We start from the raw sequence: 23,022 nt of genomic DNA on the forward strand, positions 1-23,022 counted from the left end.
GCACCTCTCCGCACAGCCCCGCACCTCCCCGCACCGCCCCGCACCTCCCCGAACCGCCCCGCACCGCTCCCCACCTCCTCGCACCTCCCCGCACCTCCCCGCCCCGCCCCGCACCTCTTCGCACAGCCCCGCACCGCTCCGCACCGCCCCGCACCGCTCTCCACCTCTTCGCACCTCCCCGCACCTCCCCGCACCGCCCCGCACCGCTCTCCACCTCCTCGCACCGCCCCGCACGGCTCCGCACTTTCCCACTCCGCCCCGCACCGCCCCGCACCGCCCCGCGCGGGGCCGGCTCCGCCACCGCGGCGGGATCCGCAGGCGGCGAGCGGCGGGCACGGCGCGGGGCTGCGGGCTCCATCCTCGGTACGTACGTGCTCCTGGCTGGGGAGCCCCGCGGGGACTCGGCCGAGCGCGGGCGGACCCGCAGCGGAGGCGCCTCCACGGCTCTCGGCTCCTCCGTCTGCGCTCGGAGCCGCGGTGCCGGGCCAGGGGCTTGGGGCCGGGACCGGGAACCGGGGGCTGTACGGGGCTTAGAGCTAGGGACCCGTGGACCGGGACCCGTGTATGGGAGGACGGTGAAGAGGTCTCCAGCACCGCTCTTAAATATTGACCATTCAAGGAGGCGATTTCCAGCAGTCCGTGCGGGGCTCTGCCTGCTGTTCCCGGGGGTCGGGGTGGTGGGGCCCGGTGGGATGCGAGGGGCTTTGTCCTGCTTGTCCCTCCTTGGCTGGGGAGCCCCAGGTGTTTGCACAGAAAAGGGACGTCTGAGCCTGCCCCACGCCAGTCTGCTGGGGTGATCCTCCCCACCACTGTCCCTGTGCGAGGCTGCAGCTCATCCCTGACAGGGAAGCAGCGCAATGTCTGCTCACCAGGCTGAGCATTTCCCTTCATCCTGCTCGTTCCCAGAGGCAGAGCACCGGTGTGCCTGGTGTGGAGCTCCACAGAGCCTGTGAGGGCTGTGTGAGATGTCGCCTGCATCCCTGGCGAATGCAGGGTGTGAGATGGATCCTGCCAGGTTCTGCTGTTTTCTGCACGCTCTAGGCTCTGCTGTTTTGTTTAAGACTGCTTGTTGTTTTAGTAGCAGAAGAGACATAATACCTGTCCACAAGGCACGATTTATTGAGGGTTGGAATCATGCCAAAGAGTTTAAATTCAGATCCAACACGCAGTGTGATTGCAGGCAGCAGGCTCGCGCTCGCACACACCACGTTTCACAGATACTGCGTTCTCTCTCTGCTGCTGGTTCTTCCCACTAGGGACGATAACCATAGCAGCAAAAATGTCTTTTTCTTTGCTTGCTTGTTTGTTTTATCATCCTTCCTTCCCTTCATCCCTAAGCATAGCTGTATGGTAGCAGGGTGCTGAGGGCTGCTCAAAGAGGCCCTCTGCTGCTGCTGCCTGTTGTGTACCTGGTCAGATGCTCTGGTGGTTGTTAGCTGCTGCTGTGGAAACAGGAACAGGACTTCAGCAGCAACAGGAGGAGAGACATTTTTTCCAGGAGCTAAAAACAGCTCGTTGTCCACAGACAGTTTTGCAGTTTTGTGGGGGTAGATGAATCCCTGCTTGGAGTTAACATCTGCCTCCAAGTTGGATGCCAGAAAGACTGTTTCTTGACTGATTTGATTTTAGCCCGGCTCTTGCAAAACCCGCCCAAAATGATTGAAAAATACAGGTGATGCTGGCAAGAGGTAGCAAGATTTGGAAAAGCTCAAGTCCAAGCCCTGTGTGCCTTGTTTGCAGCATTCAGAAGGTCCATGCACAGGTTTGGCTTCAAACCTGAGCCCTGAGGTCTGACCTTGTGCCAGCGCAGCTCAGCCTTGGGCGGCCACCGATTCCCTGTCTGCTGCTGAGGCCGGGCTGCAGGGCAAGGGGTCTGGGAGGAACCAGGGGAAGGGGCAAGGACACCTGCTGGGTCAGCGAGCCCAGCACCCTGCTGCTGCGGGCGTCACAGAATCACAGAACCACAGAATGGTTTGGGTTGGAGGGACTGTAAAGGTCATCCAGTTCCAAAGCCCCTCCTATGGACAGGGACACCTTCCACTAGACTTTACCATCTTGTGTAACATCTCCACAAATGTTCTGAGCCTCAGTTAGGGGCTTGGGATTTTTTTTGGTTCCTTTATTTCAGTTATTAGGAAACTGTTCCAGAGATTGATTGTATTGAAGATTAGAAACATCCTAATTTCCAGCCAAAGCATGTTCAGGTCTCTCTCATTCCCATGCTTTCATCCCGCCCCCACATTTTCCCAGCCCTGGTTTTTCAGTTTAAGCTGTTCTTTTTCTGTCTCTCCACAATTTCTTCATTGGCTGCAGTCGCCCCCCCCGTGTGTTTGTTGTGTGAATTGGGCCAAGCGCTCTCCAGTTCCTGGCGCAGCTGCCAGTGCCAGCCTGCCACTGGGAACAGGTTTCTGTGGGAGGTTTGCCCCAGTGCATCCTCCCTCCACCAGCCCCTGCATTGCCTGGGCAAACGGGCGATGAGCTCCTGCTTGTCCATGCAGCGGGGACTGGGAACCGCGGTGTGGGATGTGCAGTGGATGAGCAGGTAGCCATGGTGACAGTGCCCAGGGACCTGGTGCTGGCATGGCAGCTGCTCGCCTGCCTGCAGCAGGGATGTCACCAGGCAGAGAGGGGAGCACGGTGGGGGCAGAGATGCCTGCCCTGTCTCTGGAGCATCCTGTGCAAGGCACCCACGTGGGCACTGTATGGATGCACAGAGCAACCTTCCTGCTGGATCCTGGGGAGGCAGAGTGCATGTGGATGTGAGCCTCTGCTGCTTTCCTGAAGCATCCTCCCTCAGGCTCCACTTGCATGGGAAGGGGGTGGTTGGAAAAGGTGGAGAAAACAGGCACAGAAAATCTGTGTGCTTGAACAGGCTTTTCCTAGAGAGAGCCTCTTCGGGGAATTTCATGCCCTTGCTAGCAAGGTAGGTCTCTAAAATGTGTGGACTTGAGAAGACAAGCAATTCTGTACCTTAAATTCATAGTTGGCTGAGAAGAATTCAGTGAGCCTGGAAGCCCATGTGATGAGTTTCTGCATACAGGGCTGTGATGAGACATGATCTGTGCTCCCTGCAGCAAAGAGCTGGTTCGTGTGATGGTGGGAGACCAGTGGGGCTTTGGGGGACACAGGCACCTGGCCAGCACGGGGGCCAGGCTGTCAGCCAGCACCTGTTGGTTTCCTGGGTTTCTCTCCTCTGCGCTGTGGTCTCCAGGGCGTGGGGACCTCCTCTGTGCTGGGTGCTTCCTGGGCTGTTGGGAAAGCTGGTGCTGCCAAATCTGGGTGTAAGTATCCCTCTGTACCACTACCTGAGAGGCGATGTTTTGCAGGTCGTGTGGTGGCTTCCTCCAGGATCTGTTTTTCAGCCATTTCCACAGAAATGAGCTGGAGTGATCAGAGCACTTTGGACATAGGGATGAGTCCATGAGCCATCAGTGGTTCCTCGACAATGTGGAAGAGGAGCTGCAGCGTGGTTTGCAGCTTGAGCTATGCATGGCCTTGGTCTCGGGAAGGTCTCTGTCATTGCTGTCCTTTGTCTGAAGCTCTCCTCTTGGGTGACACAGCCTCCCCTCCCCAGCGTGGTGGCTGAGGGAGCCCTCTCAGTCCTTCTGGCCTGAGGCTGTTGAGCAGTAAAGAGCCACCCCTGAGAGCAAGCTGGGGTTTGTGGGAAGCTGCATTTAAGACATCGAGTTTCTCTCTTCACTTCAGCAGTACCATAAAGGGGAGAAAACAGTGTTTAAAATATTCCACGAACTGAGTCAGAGGTAATTTGGACACTGTTTTCCTTTGCTCTGTAGGTCAAGCTGATGATGTGCACGGCATGTTCTTCCTGCCAGGACAAAATCTAATATTTCTGTGCCCACAACCTTCTTTAGAATCATAATAGGAAGCTGAATGCCCTCAGAGTGCCGCAGGCAATATTAAAGCACTAATGATGCAATCAGTCTCTTACCCCAGTAAGAAAGGGAAGAATTATGCTGCCCTTGCTGGGCACAATCCTGCTCTGAGGTGTCACCAGCAGTGCGGCTGCTCTGTTCCCAGTAGCAGGGGCTGCTCACCAGGTTGGGTCGGAGCAATGGGATCCTGGTTCTGGCTGAGGCCCCTGGGAGATGTTAATTTAGACTGGTGCAGATGGTACTGAGGAGTCGTCCTCCCCCAGGGTGTTGTTCCCTAATTTTGGCTGCTCAGTTATGATTTGCCTGTGCCTGCTCTGGAAAGAGGAGGGTTTTTTTTCCCTTTTGTTTTTGAGCCTGTGTGAAATACCTCGGAGGGAAGAGGGGAAGTGAGAAAATGTCATTGCAGAGACTATTTCTGGAGGCACTCCCTTGCGGGTGAGATGGTGCTGGGCAGGCGTGGTGTGGTACCCGGGAGCGAGGGCGGCTGGTGGCCTCGGGGCAGCTGGTGTTGGTCCTTGGTGTATTTTTAACCTTTGCCTGGCTCAAATGCAGTTTGTCACCTGTATCTGTGGTGGCTGGTGTGGCCCTGGGGGGCTGCCAGATGTGTGGGGATGGGGAGCAGGAAGAGCTCCACTTCCACCACTGCCAGCCACGGGTATCCCCAGGTGCTGGTGCAGGGTGAGGTGGGCTTGTGTGGGGGCTGCCCCGCACGCTCCTGGGCAGCAGGAAATGGAGATGTTTCCCTATGGCCATCCCAGGGTCCTGCCCTCTTGTGCTCTGAAATCTTGGGGCATGTGTGGGGCTACCCTGTGCTTTAGCACAGACAGGACATGAGGAAGAGCTGCAGGAGTGGTTATGACCTACTGACTGGGGTGACCACCCAGCAAAGGGCAGTCAGGTCCTGCTGTGCTGTGCGTGTCCCCATCACCCTTCCTGCTTCCGTGTCACCTCCGGCAGCTGCGAGTTCATGCAGGGCCGAAGCAGCAGAACGAGATGCAGTAGATGGTGCTGCAAGGGGAAAGGTCCAAAGCTGGCCATTTCTCTGGGGTCTCCAAGTTTTTCCTGACATAGTACCAGCTAAGGCCAGTGCTTCCCACAGCCACTATCCCTCCCTGTCCCACAGCTCTGCAGGCAGGGCTGTGCAGGAGCAGCCGCACTGGGTCTCATTCCAAATGTGCAGCAGAGCCTGGCCATACCTGAAGCGTTTATTTTCAGACATGTTAATTGTGAGCAGCTCAGCAGAGCTGGGCAGAAATCAGCTGGGAGGAGTGTAAGGAAGACATGGCCTGGGGGAAGATGAAGCGAGAAGATAACGTCACACTGCTGTTGATGCAGAGCTTTGACATGGATCGTGCAGGCCAGAACAAATGTGCTCCAAGCAAATGTCTGCTCCAGATATTTTGTAGCACCTGAATTATGGCTTCAAAGCCTGGAGCATGTGGGTTTTTTTTTTAAATAATGTCCTTAAGAGCTCTAAAATTCAAAGAATTTCCATCGTTTCATCCCTTTAAGGCTGTGGGCAGAAAAGTAGGAGTTGAAATAGCTGGATTTCAGTCCAAGTTTTTTCCCTGGAGTTGGGTGATTTCTGTCTCCAGCTCCCTATACCCTCTCTCCCCCCACCTCTTTCTTTCATGCATCAGACAGAATTAAAATGTCTCTCAATTTAAAGCTTTTGGGTGCTTGGATGAGAACTCTGGGCTAGAGCTGCCTCTGACCCAGGAGCCAGCACTGCCTGGAGTGCCAGGGCGAGGAGATGCTGTGCATCTGCAGCAGGCATTGGCTTGGATCCCTGGGGTAGGAGGTGAGTGTTCTGTAGCCAATCTGGTCGGACCTTGGCAGTCAGAGGCTTTTTCTGGCCTTTGAACTGCAGTGGCTCTGGGACAGGGGCTCCTGGACCCCGTGGACACGGCAAAGGACGCGTGGCTGGGCAGCTCCTCCCGTCCTGGCTGCGGCGCACGGCTCCGCTCTGGTGTCGCGCTGTGGCCCCAGCACAGCACAGCTCCTCCTGCCTCCCCACTGCCGAGAGGTGCTCGGCGTTCCCACCCTTCCTCCTCACTTGGACCGGCAGAGGTGATCCCCTGGTGTAGCCCACCTCTGAGCGGGTGCAGGTGGGTGCAGGTGGTTGGTTTGGGGAGGTGAAAGGTGTGAGGGTACCTGGGCACCAGGTGCAGCCCCAGCCCCTGGGCACCACACTCAGCCCCTGGGCACCACACTCAGCCTCTGGGCACCGTGCCAACTCCTGCAACCGGGCTCACCTCCCCACGGCTCTGCTGTGCCCTACAATGCCCAAAGCATGGTGCACGGAACAGCATCTGCTTTCTTGGCATTTGTGACGGATGGGAGCTCATACCCAGCTAGAGGTCAGCATTTCCATTTCCATGGGATTTCTGAAGTCTGGCTGTTAAAGGACGGGGGCGTTTGGGGGGTGGTCAGGCTGCAGATGCATTACAGAGCTGCTGGGGAACCAGAGGATGGAAAACCCGTGTGCCACAGGCAGCTGCATGGGAGCTAGTGTGAGATGCCTTGCTGGGCTCTGGGATGGTGGGATCTGTTTGCCATGAAAGATGAAGTGATGGGGTTTTTGCTTGCTGAGGGTTGATGCCTTTAGTGGGATGTCCCCTGAGGGGCACTGGAGGGGTGGGTGGAGGTTCCCCTACCAGGGGGCCAGCCTGGTGCTGTGGCTGCAGCGCTGCCATTTCGGGGACAGAGAAGAAGAAGCAGAGCACCACGCTGCCACCAGTGACCCTCGGGATCGGGCCTTAGTGGCTGGGCAGCCGCAGGCCACGATGTTTGTGGGCGACACCGTGTCCATGGCTCAGCCCCGCTGCCCATGCGGCACTGCCGGTGGTCCTGCCATTAGGAGAAATACGATATTTGCAGCGTGAGGTTGCGAAAAGCCTGTGGCCACGAAAAGAAAAGGAAATGACTTTTTCAGTGGTGTTTGCGTGCACGCGTGTGCATGCGCTGCTGCGCCGGGGGCGGCTGACCGGGAGCTGCTGGGGTCCCCCCGCCCCGGCACAGCGCCCGACGCCGGCAGGAAGCGCCGCCGTGGCCGTCCCCACACGGCTGCCGCTGTCCCACCGCCGCTGCCCCCGGCAGCCCCGAGCCACCAACATGTTCCAGAGGAAGCGCAGCGTCTCCTTCGGCGGCTACGGCTGGTGGGTGCCTTCCCCTTCCCTCCCTCCCTCGCTGCCGTGTGCGGAGCTTTCCTTCCCTCCGCGGCTCAGAGCCGGAATCACCCGCGCTGTGGCGCGGTGCCCTCCCGGCAGAGCCCTTCCCACCGTGCCAGCCGCAGCATGCGCGTGTCGGGAACGACCTTCTTGCCCCTGTGCCCGCAGGAAGCCTGGCACAACTTCAGCCCAGCGAAACCTCGTGAGCCCCGCAGGTGATGGGCAGCGAGGGGACCTCCCTGGGGGCTCCTGGTGGGCTCCTGTGGGCGCATTACCTGCGAGAGTGTCTGTCCCTGCCCCTTTCTATCGCTGCTGAGGCCCTGCTGCCTGCTCCTCTTGCACTCAGACAGCGATGCTTACAGCCACCTTTGGCACCTTGGGGTGCAGCAAGCTCCCTCCTGGTCCAGGGCAGGTTCCCAGCACCACTGGCACCTCCATGAGTCACCCCTGCTTTGTCCTCAGCAGAGCACCACGGCTGCTGCCTGCACCCCGAGTTCAGCGGGACTGTTTGCTCCTGTCCCTTTCCTCTGACAGGTGTTGATCTATAGGGAAACAGCTTAAGAAAACGACACCGTTCTCCCTCTGCCCTCCCCTCAGGTCTCCTCCCCGAGGTGTTTTATACCTGTTCCAAGTCTGTGCTGTAGGGCTGTGATGCTGTGCTGGTGTTGGGTGTTTGGGGCCGAAGGTTGCTCTGCCCCCTCCTCGTTCCACAGTGGCTGTGGGGGCTGGGACTGGACAATGGCAGCCCCCGGGCTTTGAGGGGAATGTGGTGCTGTGGACTTGGAGCTGCTTGAGACTGGCTGGGGGAAATGCTGAGTAACTGTGAGGGCTGTAGGGGGGCAGCTGGCGTGCCGAGGCTTTCGGCAGGGTCCCCTGGGATGGAGCGCACGCCTCGCTGAAGCCAAGAGAGCTGCCTTGGCTGGATTGCGTTCTCTTTACATAGAAAGGGGAAGGGAGCACGTGGATAGACTTCTGTACAAATAAGTTTTATGATATGTGGGCTCATTTTGTGGTGGCCAAACGGCAGCTCTTGGACAGGTCTGCCCCACAGTCGCAGTTGTGAGCAGTGGCTCTGGGGCCCTGACTGCCCGGGGGCATCCCAGGGGCTTCCCACTGCGGTGGAGCAGAGCCGTGACCCTCCTTGGCAGGGGCACTCAGGGCCAGCTGGGCTTTGCTCTGCTTTTTTCTTGCTGTGCTTTGGCATTTGCAGGGGAAAGAAAACCACGAGCCGGAGAGTCACTCAGGAAAATGGGGGCTGCACTGGCTGGGGGGGCTGTGCCGGCTGCTGGTGGCTCTGCTTTTGGGGGCTGTGCCACCGTTGCAGCTGGGGCTGGGGGAACAAGACATGGGCTTTAGACACCGTGTCAGTCAGTATCTGCACGGTGAGAGCTGCGGGGGGAGCCCCGTTCTCCGTGAGCTGTGGGGGTTGCTCCCAAGGGGTCCGTGCACTTTCCCCGGGTCCCTGGGGAAGACGCTGCCTGGAAAGCCCTGCGCGCTGCCGGGAGAGCCTGCCCTGGGCGTTTACTGCAAAAGAAGGGACCTGCCACAGCCCCGTACCTGCACCTGCATTTTCTCACGGTCCCGGCCGACCCACCCTTCCTGTGGGGCTGCGTGTGAGGTGCCTGGGCACACCCAGCCGCCTCCTGCTGTGGCTGCCCTCGCTATTTCCAGCCTCTGCTGGGCTGGAAATTGCTATTATTTCCCTCTCTAGCAGCTGCATCTGCTGCCAGCGAGGTCCCGGAGCAGTGTGTTCACCTTGGGGGGCAGATGTGGTGCCCCCAGTTTGGCTGTGGGGATGCACATGGTGAGTGCTGCCCCCGGAGCTGGTGCTGCCCAGGGCCGGAGAGCCCCAGGGCTGTGGGGTGTTTCATTTTGCCTTCTCCGGAGCGGAGCAGGGCAGGGCAGGGCCGACAAACGGCTCTCATAGTCACACTGCAACTGCGGTTTCCCAAACATGGGAGTTTCTTTCCTGTGTGGTTTTTTTCGTTTGTTTCTTTTTTCCCCCTTCTCACTCTTAAGAGGCCAAATAACAACAACTGTTTTTTCTTCCCGTGGTTCTGGATGGAGCCACGTGTACAGCCTCTACTCAGGGACAGGTCCCTCGGGAGCTGCCCCAGCCACCCATTGTCCCTGAGCTGCTTTGCCTCTGTCACTGAGTTTGGAAACAACTCTGCTCCCCAGCATGCTCTGATGTTCAACGTGATTTAATGATCAACAAGGTCTGGGCAGGCTTGTAAGGTATTAAGTCACAATAGCAGGTGCCCTAGGTTTATTTTTAGGAGCAGCAGTGGGCTGACTCTCCAGAGCAGAGCATGGAAGCTGATGTTTGAGGAAATGCCTGGAACAGAGCTCCCCTGGCCATGGGGTTCTATGAGTGTGATGTTGCTGCAAGAGCGGGACCCTGGGGAAGGTAATGGTGCCTCTGCCTCAGTGCCTGCCAGGCTCAGCCCGTGGCACGGAGCGCAGGGGCCCGGCCCCGCTGCACCGCCCGCGGGTGCAGCCACCCCGCGCCAGCAGAGCCCAGCCGGGGAGTGGAGAAGGTAAAGCTGCAAGTGGGGGGGAAGCTGTACTTCTGTGGCCATGCCGTGTCCTCTGCGATCACAGTGCAAAACAAGAGGGCGTTGGGGGTATTATTCTGCTGTTTGGTCTTTTTTTGAGATGTGAAATTGATTCCATGTGGCAGATAACAGAGCATTTTCTGCCAAAAGATATTGTTTTGCATTTTGAGACATTACTATGATTTTCATTAATTAATATTAATATGACTGTAACCACAATGATTCTGAGGAGATGAACACTCATTATCAGTGCCAGGGAAATGAGTGAAGCAACTGGGGCTGCCGGTCCCACATGAGCCAGCTGGGGCTGGGAGCGACGGGGACTGCTCTGTGTTTTGTCTGCCTGGGGCCGGGTTGCATTTGTAGGGTTTGATGGGATCTTCCCAGCACATCAGGGCTGTCACAGGTCCATTATCTGTAAATGTTTTGTGGGAGCTGTGCTTTGGAGAGAGCTGGGACACAGGTGATGCCCTCCTCTCCTGCCCAGCTCACCTCTGGCATTCCAGATTGGGAGGCAGCAGTTCTGCTCTGGTCACTACCAGGAAAGAACTAGGGGGATTTTTTCTTACTTGCTGCCAGGCTTCATTTTGGTTAAATCTTGATTGATTTTGTTTTCTGATGAAGTCTTTCTGTGGTGATTGTCGTGTCAGCTGGAGCGCTGGCACCTCCAGAGGATATACTGAGGTCGTGTTTGGCAGCAGCCCCCAGTACCCAACCCCCTGCCAGCTACATCTGGAGCCCCTGCAGTAACACCCTCCTCTGCTCTCTCCCCAGGATCGACAAGACAATGCTGGCTAGCCTGAAGATCAAGTGAGTACCTGGCTCTTCTCTCATGTAGTGATTTGCCGTGGGCTGCATGGTGCTGGGAGCTGGCTCTGTGTGGGGAGGATGCTTTCCTGGGAGCTGGGCTCCAGCTGGTGCAGTGGAGTGCAGCCATGTCCACCCACTGCAGGACGTGCGTTTGTGCGTGTCCCACAGTCTGTTCTCCTGAAAGCCTCAAGTGAATCAGGCACTGGGAGATCACAACAAACACGGTGACGCACTCGCTGTGAGATCAGGGGGCTGAGGTGTGCATGGGGCAGCTCACAGGGCACCAGCTCTGCCTTGGGGGTAACGGGTGGGAATCAGCAGGCCAGGCTGGCGCTGAGATTCTGGGTGTAAATCCAGTGAAGTCTGGAGGTTTTGTATTTTGTTTGTCAGTCTTGCAGTCTGGAGAGGTGGTGAGTGTCAGTGGGACAGTGGGTGCCTGTGACCCAGCTCCTCTCCTGTGCTGCTGAGGGGCCCTGGGCACTGCTCTGGAAGGGGTGAAGATGCTACTGGGGCCCCGGAGGGTCTGTGGACTGGCAGTGTTGCTCGGTGGGTCCATCTTGGATTTGCCACAGACTTGCTGGACACTGCTGGGTGGTGTGGGTTGTGTGGCTCTGGCAAGGTGGTTGCTGGGCCACGTCCCATGCTGTGATGGAGCGAGTTGTGTGAGGACACCACCCCTGCTGGGATATGTCCTTGGCTGATGGGGAAGAGAAGGTGGTGAATGTCTGTCAGTGGTGGCACCGATGCTCTCTTGCTCCCCCAGCACTCGTGGCTGTCTGGGACCTGCCTCCTGTTCCCACCAGCTTTGTCCTCCTGGCTGGACATCCTGGGTACTGATCTCTTCTCTCCCACTGTGGTGCGTCCTCCCCTCTCCTGCATCCCAGATAAGCTCCCCGGGTCGGGGGTTCCCCATTGTGAGCACACAGCTCCAGCACCATCAGCTACCCCCTGTGCTGATACAGAAATACTCTGGCCAGGCCTTCCCTGGGCTCCAGGCAATGCACAGGGTGATGGCTCATTCGGTTTCCCTCTATAATCGCTGTGCAAATTATTCATTAATGGAAAAGTATCCGGAAAGCCTGGGGGAGCTGCTGCCTGAACGAGCCGGCAAATGCCCTCTGTAAATGGCACAGCACAATCGCCGGTGCTACGCTCATTGCTCAGGTTGTGCTGAACTAATGAGAAGTTTAAATCAATGTTTACCACTTTGGGGAGCGGAGGGAATTCTCTGCAGACTTTCCTTTTCCCGTGAAGCCGAGAAGGACTGAGCTGCTCCTTGTATTCTGCCTACACTGTGCTCTGATGTTTTTCTAAGGCTGGTGCAGCAGCAGTCCCCTGCACCCTCCTCTCTCCCCCGTGCCAAGCAACTAACGCCGTGCTTGGAGTGCCGTGCCAGTGCTGTGGGCACGCTGCCGTGCTCCTGCCTGGGTAGGGTGAGGGTCTGGGGCCACGTTTCCCCGTCTCTCTCTCTCTCCCCCTCCTGCACTGGCCAGAGGAGGGAGTTTCCTTGGAGCCTTTGATGCACATCCACTGCTGTTTGCAGCTAATGCTTCCCACAGCCCTGTGGTGCTTCTGGTCTGTGGGTAGGCTGCTTCATTAAGTGGTTCTATAATTGGGGCTCAGCCAGACCCACGTTTCATGTTTGTAAAAGCTTTTAAAATTATAAAAATACGATAAACCCAAACTTTTGGTGTTTTAGCGCCCTCTTGTTACTGCTGCAGCTTCTGAGTGTCCTGGTTTAACCCGCGGCACAGAGGCACCAGGCACTGGAAGCTTTCTTTCCCTGTGTAAGTTATTACCGAAAATCTGAGCTGCTCTCCGCATGTCCTGGAGCACCTCAGGGAGCCTCGTGCTGCTGCAGACATCAGCTCTGACTTGCAGAACCCTGGCAGGGGAGCAGCAGCACACGGTGGTGGATGTGGCCCCTCAGAGCTGGCGTTTGGAGGGATGGAGCGTGGCAGTGGGAGGGCTGAGTGATGCAGGGCAGTCCCTGCCTGTCCTCCCCGGGGATAAACTCGCCCACACAGGGTCAGGATAAACTCACCCACGCAGGTGGCACTGGGGCATCAAAGCAGTTTTCCCTCTCCCTGTCTCTCCTTTTTCTTCTTCAGTTCGGGTTTCATTAGTTCCTATGGTAACCATGAATGTGTCTGAGGGACTGGAGAGCATGAGGAGGCACTGCAGAGTGGGAGTATTGGGAGACGTGATGGGTGGGGAGCCCTGGCATCCTGGGCAGGGCTCAGCTGACCCCTCTGGTGACAGGTGCTGGCAAAGGTGCCAGGGCTGCAGGTGGGCAGGAAAGGTGTTGCACAGGACTCGAGCATTCCCGGGCAGCTGCTGTCAAACAGCCACACTTGCTGCTCGGCCTCTGTGAAGGCCCAGGAAGCTCTGGCGAGTTTGGGAAGACCTGAGCCAGATGGCAGCTAAGCCGCTTCCCAAGTGGGAAGGTCAGCCTGGAGGAAAACATCGGCCTGCAAAAGGTCTTTGCATGTCAAACGGCAGTTCTGGCCGGGTGAGCCAGCCACCTGGGTTTATCTGCCTCTCACAGCCCAGCAAACACAGGGGTCCCCAAGAAAACAGGCAGAGACCCTTGAGCCCCCTTGGCCTTATGAAGTCCTTATACTGGGGATGCTGGAGGTGGAAAAGTGGGATGGGGACTTTCCTCTCATGAGGATGAATTCATGGGGCCCTTCTTCCTCCTCTCTGGAACAAACTGGTAGGGTGGTGTCCCACGGGGGGTTCACCAGCCCTTTACCTACTGACAGCTCCTCAGCCTTTGTGCTCTGGTTATTTGCTCATTGGTATTGATGGGGTGTACTGAGAAACCACAGAATATTAAACAGCAACAACAAAAAAACCAGTAAAAAAAGCTCCTCCTTCAGGCAGAGTCACCTCTTCTTTTAGCCTTATGAAGCAGAAATAGCACCAAAATTATCGTGTCTCTGTGGAATGGAGGAGCCATGTACAGCAATTACTGGGAGTCAGTGTGTGTGCAGCCAGAACTCACATGAAAGAGCATGTGATGCTCCTCTGCCGATGGCAGCAGGAGGATGAAGGTGGGAAAAGATGGAAGATTTACTCGACCTTTGTAAAAAGAGCTGTGTCCAGGCTTGAGGCTCTTTAATATTTGATGGTCTGGAGCTGAGTTAATGGGAAGATGTGGGAAAGATTTAGTGTCTTGGAGATGGCTGCACTGACTATTGCACTAACCTTGGAGGTTTGTGCTTGGGTTCTGTGAGGACAAGGTCTGTCAAGCAGATTGCATCTAAGTAAATTCCTTTGACTTATTAGCACTTCATAAATGGATAATTGCATGCAAATGTATGTTTTGCAATTATATTTAGCCAGAGAAGCACATGCAAAGGAAATGCTGTCAAAACTACTGCAAAGCAGCCAGCTGCAGCACACAGGGAGGCTTCCCATCTCCCGTGCCTTGGAGCTGCTCCTCTCCATAGCTGCCGAGCCTGGAGCCTGCCCAGTGTAACCCCAGCAATGACCCCCACCAGCCAACATGCCTGGGATAGTTATCCCGATTCTGGAGCCTGGCAGAACCCCTGGCAGTGACCCCTTTCCACCAGTATGCCTGGGGATGGTTATCCTGGCTCTGGTGCAGAAATGACTGGGAAGGACTGAGTGTGCAGGGCCAGGGTGCAAGGAATGCCCTGGACTTGCAGAAAACTTTAAATTCAGTTAAAACCAGTGCTGGGCTGGAGGGTCAGAGTGAGGCCAGGCTGAGTCTCTCAGTGGGTCAGTGCTGGATGGGTGTAGTTGTGCACCCAGCGGTGCAGGGCCATGGCAGGTCAGAGAGTCATGGCTGGGCATGGCATGCCAGGCAAAATGAGTCCTTGTGTTGGCAGCGGGTCTTGTGCTGGGTTCCTGCTGGGACGAAGCCCCTTGCAGTGCCAGGGAACTGCAGGTGTGTGCCCAGGGATGGTGACAGGTCCCTGTTGCTGCCGCGGGTGGTGGCTGCTGCCGTCCCTGCTCGCCATCAGCTGCTTGAGTTGCCTGCCAGGATGGTGGCAGGGCCATGGTCTGTCCTTCCCCAGCCAGCCCGAGGACTGGTGGGAGATTTACAAAATCCAGCCTGTCCCAACGTCTCCCTGCTATCTCTGGCAAGCAGGCAGGAGTGCTTCCCTCTTTGTGGAAGGGCAGTTATCGCCCTGGCCGCCTGCCCACACCCAGCCCTGCACCCACACAGCATCCTCCCAGCACGTCTCACAGCCTGCCTGGGACAGAGGAAGCTTTCACAGGAGGAGGAAGGTGCTGTCAGCTCTGAGGACTTGGAGTGTTTCAGCCATTTAATCTGGTAAGCCTCAGCTATATAAGATTTCAGAGTGGGGGAATGGGTACTGGCACAGCTCTGCTCACGCTCCCCCTCAGTAGTTGACTCTATGCTTTCCTCTTAGTGGCCTGCTGTAGATATTTGGGTTTATGTGAGGGTTTATTCCTGCAGAAAGCCCGGCCATGGAGCGGAAGAGGTGGGCTGGGACCTGGCGGTGACGTTGGAGGTGGCACAGCGGCGCGTCCTCGTGAGTGCCGCCCCGTCCATATGTTAAAATGTTGTTGTTGCTGTCAGACAGCCTTCCCCTATTTAAAGCTAGATTATCCACAATTACATCTGCCCAGAGGACTGAGCAGCCCCACGTGGGTCTATTTTTAGCTCTGTCTCAGAACTAATAAACTGTGCTGGTTTTTCCTCCTGCCATATTTATAGCCTGTCAGGCTGGGGGCTGTTTGCAGTCGGAGGGCGGTTGTTCGGGGAACAGCCACCTTCTGAGAGCAAATATTGTCGTGATGGGTGGAGGGAGCCATGATGGCTGCGGTGATGGAGGCACCATCTGGCTGCGGGTTCGCTCGCTGTCTGCAGGAGTCACAGGGATCACCCAGTCAGGGTCTGGAGGGACTCTTGCCCCACTCGGTGTGGCTGCTGGCTTCCCCTCGGCCCTGGCCATGTGCCCACTGGCCTCCCCTCGGCCGTGGACATGTGCCCACTCGCCGCCAGGGTGGGTGTGATTTGGGGACCATGAGCAGCCCCATCTCTGCCAAGCCAAGGAGCCCGGAGCAGGGTAGGTAGTGCTGGCGTGGCAGTGTGGGCATTCTGCCAAAGCCTGTGGTTTGTTCCTGATGATAATTTTGTTAATTACTGTACCGCTCCCGCCGGCTGTTGCCTTTCCTGCGAGCTGGCAGGGTCCTGGCCTCCTGCTGCCGGCCGGCGCCGGCAAGCCCCACGGTCTGGCAGGGATGGGCAGCCACTGGCACCCAGCGGCATTCCCGTGCCATGGGAAGGCTCGATGCTAGCAGGGCCATGGTCCTAGACTGGAAATGGCTCTCTCCATCTCTGCTATTTTATTTCCACTGGGGCTTGTGATGCTGGGTTTGCACTCAGTGGCCCATACAATATCCAAGGAACTCACATCTTCCAAAGCCTGTTGTGAAAACATGGCTCATCTCAGGCTCCCACCCGGAAGAGACGTGAAGAGGCTTGACAGGTAGTTGAATAGGTCAGAGCTATATTCTGAGTCTCTGTGAAGTCTCAAAGGTCAGTCCTTTCAGGCACTGTCCTGCCTCGATCCTCTCATGGTACTGGTGTCACACCAGGGACCGCAACAGCTTCTCCTACAAGCAGTATAGTGTTAATCCTTTCCAGTTCAGAATGCAGAGTCTGCTTTCTAAAGCCCTGACAGGCTGATCTGGGTCTCTTGTTCCTGATCATTGATGAGGTTGCACAGTGTGAGGTGATTTGAAGAGGAAGATGGTGGATCTGCAACTAAAAGCTGCTTCATTTTCCATCTTTTGTTATTTGGAGCAAGAGGTAAGTTAAAAGCTGTAGAGCAACAGAAACCTCTGGATGTGATTGACTTCAGCACATTCCCTGTAGTATGGATGTGTCAGAGATAATACCTGTGTTTTAGCTCCACAAATTATATGTCTTTTAATGCTTTCACATCAAACAAGGTGTGTGAGGGAGGTGGGTAATTGAGACGGTGTCATCTCCGGGAGAGCGGCTGGGGCCCAGGCGCTGCTGCTCTGCTGCCACCCCCTGTGGCACTGGGACCTGTTCCATGACCCCCTCGCTGCCCCCTGCCGATGAGCGCAGCCCTGGGGCAGCGGTCCCTCGGGGGTTTCTGGCGGTAGAAGGTGCTTCATCTGCGGTGGGCTGGGTGTGCCACTGCAGCAGCGGGGGCTCAGGGGAGGGAGCGACAGTGGAGCCACCGGGGAGGGGGCTTAGAGAGGCCCAGGCACGCGCTCCACTTGGCTGAGCTCCTCTGCACATGGGATTAGCGCTTCTCTGGAGCAGGAGCAGCCCTCTGGAGCCAGCTGTGTGTCCAGCATTGCCACCAGGACCTGCCTTTGCAGCCACCAGCTCTCCTGCTTGCTCTGCGCAGGCGAGGACCTGCTCCCAGCCTGGGGCAGCCCACCCGTGCTGGAGCCCTGCGCAGCACCCACCTGCCCCTCAGTGCCACGGCCCCTGGGGCTGGGTTAGCAAAATGCGAGCCTGGGTTTTGGCTGGGCAGTGTGGGACTGCTGCCGCTGTGCTGCATCCAGTGCTGTCACTGAGTGCTTTGGGATGTTTATTCTGAGACTGGCTGCTGCGGAGGTGGGGCTGCAGTGGTGCCTTTCCCCAGCAGTGGGGCTTGGAGACACGGGTCAGCATCTCCTGCAGCTGCTGGCCCTGCACCTCTCCTGGCATTCCCCTGCCCATGGCCACTAAGAACCTGTGCAGGGTGAGGGGCAGCTCTCCCTGGAACACTGGGCTCAGCAAGCAGTACCTTCTGAGCCTCCTGCCCAGGCACACCCTGCTCCTCCCCGCCTCTGCCTAGGGTCATCCCCTTCTCCCACATCCCTTGCAGCATCCTCAGGAAGGGCATTGCTCCATTGAGGTTAAAGTTTGGGCCTAATCCTGAGCTTCCCAGCTGGATTCCAGTAGTGATTGATTGGCATAATGGCTTCAGGGATGGCCTTTGCTCTATATGGGCAGTGGAGGAAGGACCAGGGGCTGAGCAGGGTGCTGGTGGTGGTGGAAGCGTTGGGTAAGTGACACATGTTAGTGGCTGTACATTCCAAATCTGGCTTTATTAGTGATGTTACTGATGAATGGTGACATTTAGCTCACTGATTTGCTAGTGAAATTCAGAGGATCTGTTCATGCTGTAAAGACTAATTTCCTCTGTTGATTTGATCTAATTTAATTGGATGCTGAAATCTTGGAGCTCATCTCTTCAGGAGGCCTGTGTTCACAGGGAGAAATACCCCAAATTATCAGGAATACAATTTCCATGTAATTGTGCTGCTGTCGTGGCCACAACTACCTTGTTCTGTGTCAGCCGTGCTGCGGCTGATGCTGCCCCCAATGCCACCACACAGCCACGCTGCTGGGCAGGGAGAGCCCAAAGGTGACTCACTTGGGCTGCCAATGACAGCATCGTGTTTGGCTCATAGCCAGATGGCACACAATGGATGGGAGAGGTGTGCAAGAGACTCCTTGTACCCGGGGCTTGCTTTGTTCCTTGATAAATGAGTCTTGGAAAACCACTCTCTATTCATGTGTTGATTGCATGGTCAGCATTCCAGGCTCCTGTCACTGATGCTCTTGTGGTGGCCACCGCTCCTTGGTGGCTTTCTTGAAGTTCTTGGCCTGGCTACGGCTCAGGCCTTACCTCCTTTGGAGCTGGTCTGGTTGAGTGTGTCTGTCATGTGTGGTGCTTGGCATCACCTGCACACGCTGCAGCCACGGGCCATTTCACTGGGATGCTCCACAGGCCGTGTGCCCTCGAGCAGGGGCAGCCTGGGCTGCACAGGGAGGAGCTGCTTCCAGCACCTTCCTTAGCTGTGCTCCTCAGCATCCTCTCTGCCCAGGGGAGGGTGACAAGACCCACCTGACCTCAGCTTCTTTCTGCAGCGAGAGTTCTTTCGTTTTTGTTCTTTCATTGTGGCTTTGACCACTGTCCCTGCGTGTTGCTGGGGAGGGCTGGAAACTGTGCTGGGGAGATGGACCATCACAGGCCCTGCTTGGCCACAGGCAGAAGGTCGATGCTTGGCTGCACTTATCACAGGGATGGGCTCTGGACAGGGCAAGCCCGCAGCCTGTGTGCTCCTGCTTGAACTCAGCAGGTAAATTGCTCTTTTCTTGCACTTCAACCCTGTTGCTCTGTACCAGAGCCACAGTGCCGGGGCACAGGGAGCCCTCAGGGCTGGGGCACTGCTGTGCTGGGGGAGCCTTGCCAGCATGTGGGGTGGGAGCTGGGGAGCTGGGGCTGCCCCATGCCTTGGCACACATTGATCCAGTCTCTCAGCACTGACGTGGTGTTGGGTGGCTGGTGGCGTGTCACACCCGTCTCGCACCATTTCTGGGGAGATAATCTCACTGTGCTCTGTCTCCTATTGCCTGCATGGAATAGCTGGCTCTGTGCTTTCCTGGGATTTCCTTCATGTCTTTCTAACTGAAGCCATAAAATAAATTTCTAATCAGATTACTTGGGGCTGGATGTAATGTAATCTAAAACCCTATTTCTTGTGATACTTCTCTAAAAGTGGATGCCCTCTTATCCTCTTCCTGCAGCACCAATTGAAATACTGTAATCGCTTTCTCCCTGGTTTGCAAGCTCCCAAATCTGTTTCTGCCATGCCAGGGAAATTGGGATGTGACTGCTCCTTTGCAGGGAAACAGTTACTACTTTTGGGTTTCGGGCCGTGTTGCATTGTCTCCTTTTGTTCCTCTCTGGCTCCCAGTTCCCGGTGCTGGCACAGCTGCCCCATCCCAGCTCTCCCTCCTGGGCAGTGTGGGTGCCTGTGCTCAGGTGGGAAGCAGTGCCCAGAGGGACACCGGGTGAGTGCCTGGGGCAGTGGTGAAGGGTCCCAAGGTGGCGGGGACGGGCCCCGGGTGGATCTCTGGGCTCCCCGTCAGCTGCTGCAGCCCCGGCACGGTGCTGCAGGGATGGGCTGGCCGTGCCTCCAGCCCGGCTGTGGCAAATGCCTGGCATAGCTCATGTATTTCTGGCGCTGTCCCTCATGAGTGAGGGAACCAGAAATATCTCCTGCCTTGGGAGGCACTGAGGGTGACAGGGACATGTCCTGCACTGCCTGATGCGGCAGCACCACGGCTCTGGCCGGAGAGGCCCTGAGTCACTGGAGCTGGGCTCAGCTGTGCTTGCAGCTCAGGTGTGAGCATGGGGTTGGGTCCTCTGCAGGTGGAAAGGCCCCTGCAGGTGGCTGAGGAAGATTGATGGGCTCTCACCCGTGGGGGGTTTCATCCCATTGCAGCATCAATACAAAAGCCAAAGTTACTACATAAATTAATGGATTCATAATAATATTAATAGTGTCATTTATTCATGGCAGTTTCAGCACTCCTAGGGATAAAGGCTTAGTCTTGTCCCAGTCTGGTGTTTTCAGATCCTCTTTCTTAGCAGAGTGTCCAGACGGCCTCCAGGTGATGTATTGATCACAACGTGTAATTGTCCTGACCTGTCGTGTGCTCCCTCCAGCCCCTCAGGCTTCCTAGTTCCTTGCCAACTGCTTTCTCTGAAGCAAAAATGTCAGGGCATTTTTCAAGAGATATTTATTTCTTCATAAAACAGGGGCAGCTGCTTACCCTGGAGGTAATTTAGTCACTGAAGGGGTGATAGTGAGGTTTTAAAGGAAGGATGGAGACTTGGAGTCTCGAACTGCAGCGTTCTGTCTTAGGAGATGCCCTTTGGGACATCTGGAGAGCTTCTGGGGGTGCTGACCCTGACAGTGCATCCCTATTGCAAACATTCACGAAGGTGATGGGTGCTTTGGTGGCATCACTGCAAGAACAGGAGGTTGGATGGAGCTGGAGGGGGCACAGCATGGGGAAAACAGGCAGGGGCAGGAGCTTTCAGATGCACCAGCCCTGCCACCTCGTTTGCCTCCCTAGGCATCCCTGTCATCCTGCCCCGCTCCATCCTGGAGCAGATACCAGACAGCAGAACCTAAGAAATACAGGGCAGGTTCTGCAGGGCCCGTCACAGCCACAGGTGATGTCCTGTGGAGCAGGAGGTCCTGGTTTCTTTTAGCTGTGTGAGGATCCAGCCCTCCTAGGAGAACCCATAGCCCGCCAGCCCCTCACCATCTATTATCTTGCCCTCAGCCTATAAATTACAAATCAGTTGCAATGAGTCCAGAAGCAGTTACTTCCATTGTGGGCTGGGCCATGTTTGGGTGGAGAGGGAACCTGACTGAGTTTCTGCTCAAAGTGTTGGTTTATTTCCAAATAGGAGAGAATTGAACATCTTTAAAAATCAATACAAAGCCACTTCAGCATAAACCAAGAGGAGATTAATACTTAACTTGTCTGGAAAAGGGGAGGGGAGATGTGGAAAATGTCTCCAGAGAAGGAGACTCAATGAAATTCGAATCTGCCTGTTTAATGCGAGAGGTAAAAGATTTAAAATTAACTCCCCTCCCCCTCCATTAACTGGAAACTACTGAGGTGCTGGAGAATTAGTGTAATTTGGCACAGAAACAGGATCTAATTTCTTTCTCTTTCTCCTTGTTTGTTTGTTTGTTTGTTTCCTATGCCTGAGAAATTTGCCAGACTCATAGCTTGAGCTTCAAGGAAAGCAGACAGGTATTTTCTGCAGGAGGAGCTCTGTTGATCCACCAGAAACTTTATTGAAAGGCTTGGCAGTGCAGGTAGCACCCAGGTTTTGCAGGATTAGTTCCTCTTACCCACTTACATTCACTCACTACCATTCAGAGTTTGGCATCATCTGATGTTTTGAGGAGGCACAAATGCATTTCAGTATTTTTGGAGAATGAGTTGGGCTTTTTCCTGTGGGGAAGTGGGTACCTCGACACTTGTCTGCTGGAATTGCTGCTGTCTCAGTCTCCCCAGGGACCTTGAGATCTGGCAAAATACAAAAATACTGATCTGGGGTTTAAGTTTGGGTCTTGACTCTCTGGAGTGATCCGTGTGCACGGTGTAGGTCGGGATGGGTGCTGTGGTGACACCGAAACGCTGTCTGGTTCATCTGGGGTGAATTCATGTGGTGTGTTGACAAAAGTAACATCACGCCTGGCTTTATCTGACTTACAGTAGGATACAGAAAGAGATTACAGCAATGATAGGGGTTTTGTTGTTGTTGAATTTAAAGAATCCATCTGATTAGAGATTCTGCTGAAACATTTAGATAGAGAAGGCCAGAACTGAGGTTATGTTGATTTCCTTAAGGATGGTAGACAAGAGGGTGACAGGCAGGGGAAGTGGGTGAAGCAGGAGGGTGACAGGCAGGACGAGGCTGCAGGAGCGGCTGTTCCCTGCCAGATGTGGTCTGTGGCCTCTGCAAGCTGTTTCTCCTGAGCAAACACATTTATTACAGACTTTGCCAGGGGAGCCCCATGCATTGTTAATGATTGACTGCTCCAGCCGGGGGTTTCCAGGCAGCTCTTGTTCCATGCTGGGCTCTTGCTCTGTGGCTGGGGAGCAGGGGGCGTTTCTCTCCATCTTTCCCTGGGAGTTGCTCAGGTCCCACTTGAGTGCACGGTGCATGTGGTTGCCTGCAGCCTGTGTGTGCCCCCCAGCAGATTCCTGTTTGTGGCAGGGTCCTCCCAAAACCCTGACCTGGCTGTGACACTTTGTGGAGCAGCTGCTCCAGGGGCCCTGCAACCCACTGCCAGAGGGGTTCTGCCCTCCCTGCTCTAAGGTCAGGCTGGTTAAACCCACCCAGGGCAGTGGGCTTGACCAGATGCAGGAGGGTTGTTTCGACTGTTCCTAATGCCTACAGGGATACAGAGAACCAGTAGGCTGTGGGCAGGTGCCGGTGTCCTGTCCTGTGCTGGGTGGATGTTCTCATATATGTTCCCACACCTGCAGGCAGCATGGATGGTGCTTTCATCCCTCGGACTAGGAAGTTGCTCAAAGTGCTGTAGCTTGTCCTGTGTCTAATTCCTGTGAAAATTAAACTGGCAGAGGAGAAAGGTGAGATAAGGGGGGCACAGGGACCTGGGTGTTTTATCACCACGGCAACAAGGATTTCCAGGGAAAGGTGCTGAGGTGAGAAGTAGATAATTTACAGCTTACTTAATAAAAAAAAGTACTCTTATTTCCTGGAGGGAGCTGTGTGTCAGCTCCCGGTGTGAGGGACAGGCTCGAGGCCTCGTGCTGTCCCGCTGCTGCAGCCTGGGCTCAGGGGGGAGGGATGCTCGGGCCTGGCAGAGGGATGGCAGGGCCAGGCTGGGACCAGCTGGGAGGTCCCGCGGGGGTTTGCTGCGGGAAGGAGCCGGTCTGTGGGGCAGGAGCGAGTCCTCCCTCTGCGGGGTTGAAGGGTCTGTGCTGGCACTTCGCCCCTTAAGGAGCCCGGGCCGTGGCTGCCGGGAAAGCCTCCGTACCGGGGTGACCCGGGCGCTCTGCCGCGGACAGTCGGGTCCCCGGGGCCTTGACGTGCTCAGAGCCCCGCCCGCCCGCAGAGCCGGCCCGGGGGTGTTCGGGGGTCTGCGGACACACCCACGCCTCCCCGGCCGGAGGGGAAGGGGGGCAGAGCTGCCGCCATTCCGCGGCCGCTCCCGCGGGACTCCGTTACCGGCCCCGCGCTCGTTACCGGCCCCGCGCTCGTTACCGGCGGCGCGGGG

At 56.3% G+C, this 23,022-nt stretch overlaps 1 protein-coding gene across 11 annotated transcripts in view; it reads left to right on the top strand.

Moving 5' to 3' along the window:
- Window positions 1-23,022, top strand: part of RAP1GAP2 (RAP1 GTPase activating protein 2) — a 59,031-nt gene that overhangs the window by 7,052 nt on the left and 28,957 nt on the right. For 4 of the 11 annotated variants that reach the window (XM_042026523.1, XM_042026526.1, XM_042026531.1 and 1 more), the window contains exon 1: window positions 14,440-14,737. In XM_042026523.1, coding sequence (XP_041882457.1) covers window positions 14,445-14,737 — 293 coding nt within the window. In that variant the 5' untranslated portion in view covers window positions 14,440-14,444. Of the gene's footprint in view, window positions 1-293; window positions 364-5,590; window positions 5,695-6,800; window positions 7,052-9,427; window positions 9,604-10,395; window positions 10,432-14,439; window positions 14,738-23,022 lie in introns of those variants that run through there. The other 7 variants (XM_042026527.1, XM_042026528.1, XM_042026534.1 and 4 more) reach the window with 5 other exon arrangements.

Source organism: Corvus kubaryi, unplaced genomic scaffold (assembly GCF_017639235.1).
Source record: "Corvus kubaryi isolate FWS band 111438036 unplaced genomic scaffold, C.kubaryi_AGA036_p1.0 37284, whole genome shotgun sequence".
Lineage (NCBI taxonomy): Eukaryota > Metazoa > Chordata > Aves > Passeriformes > Corvidae > Corvus > Corvus kubaryi.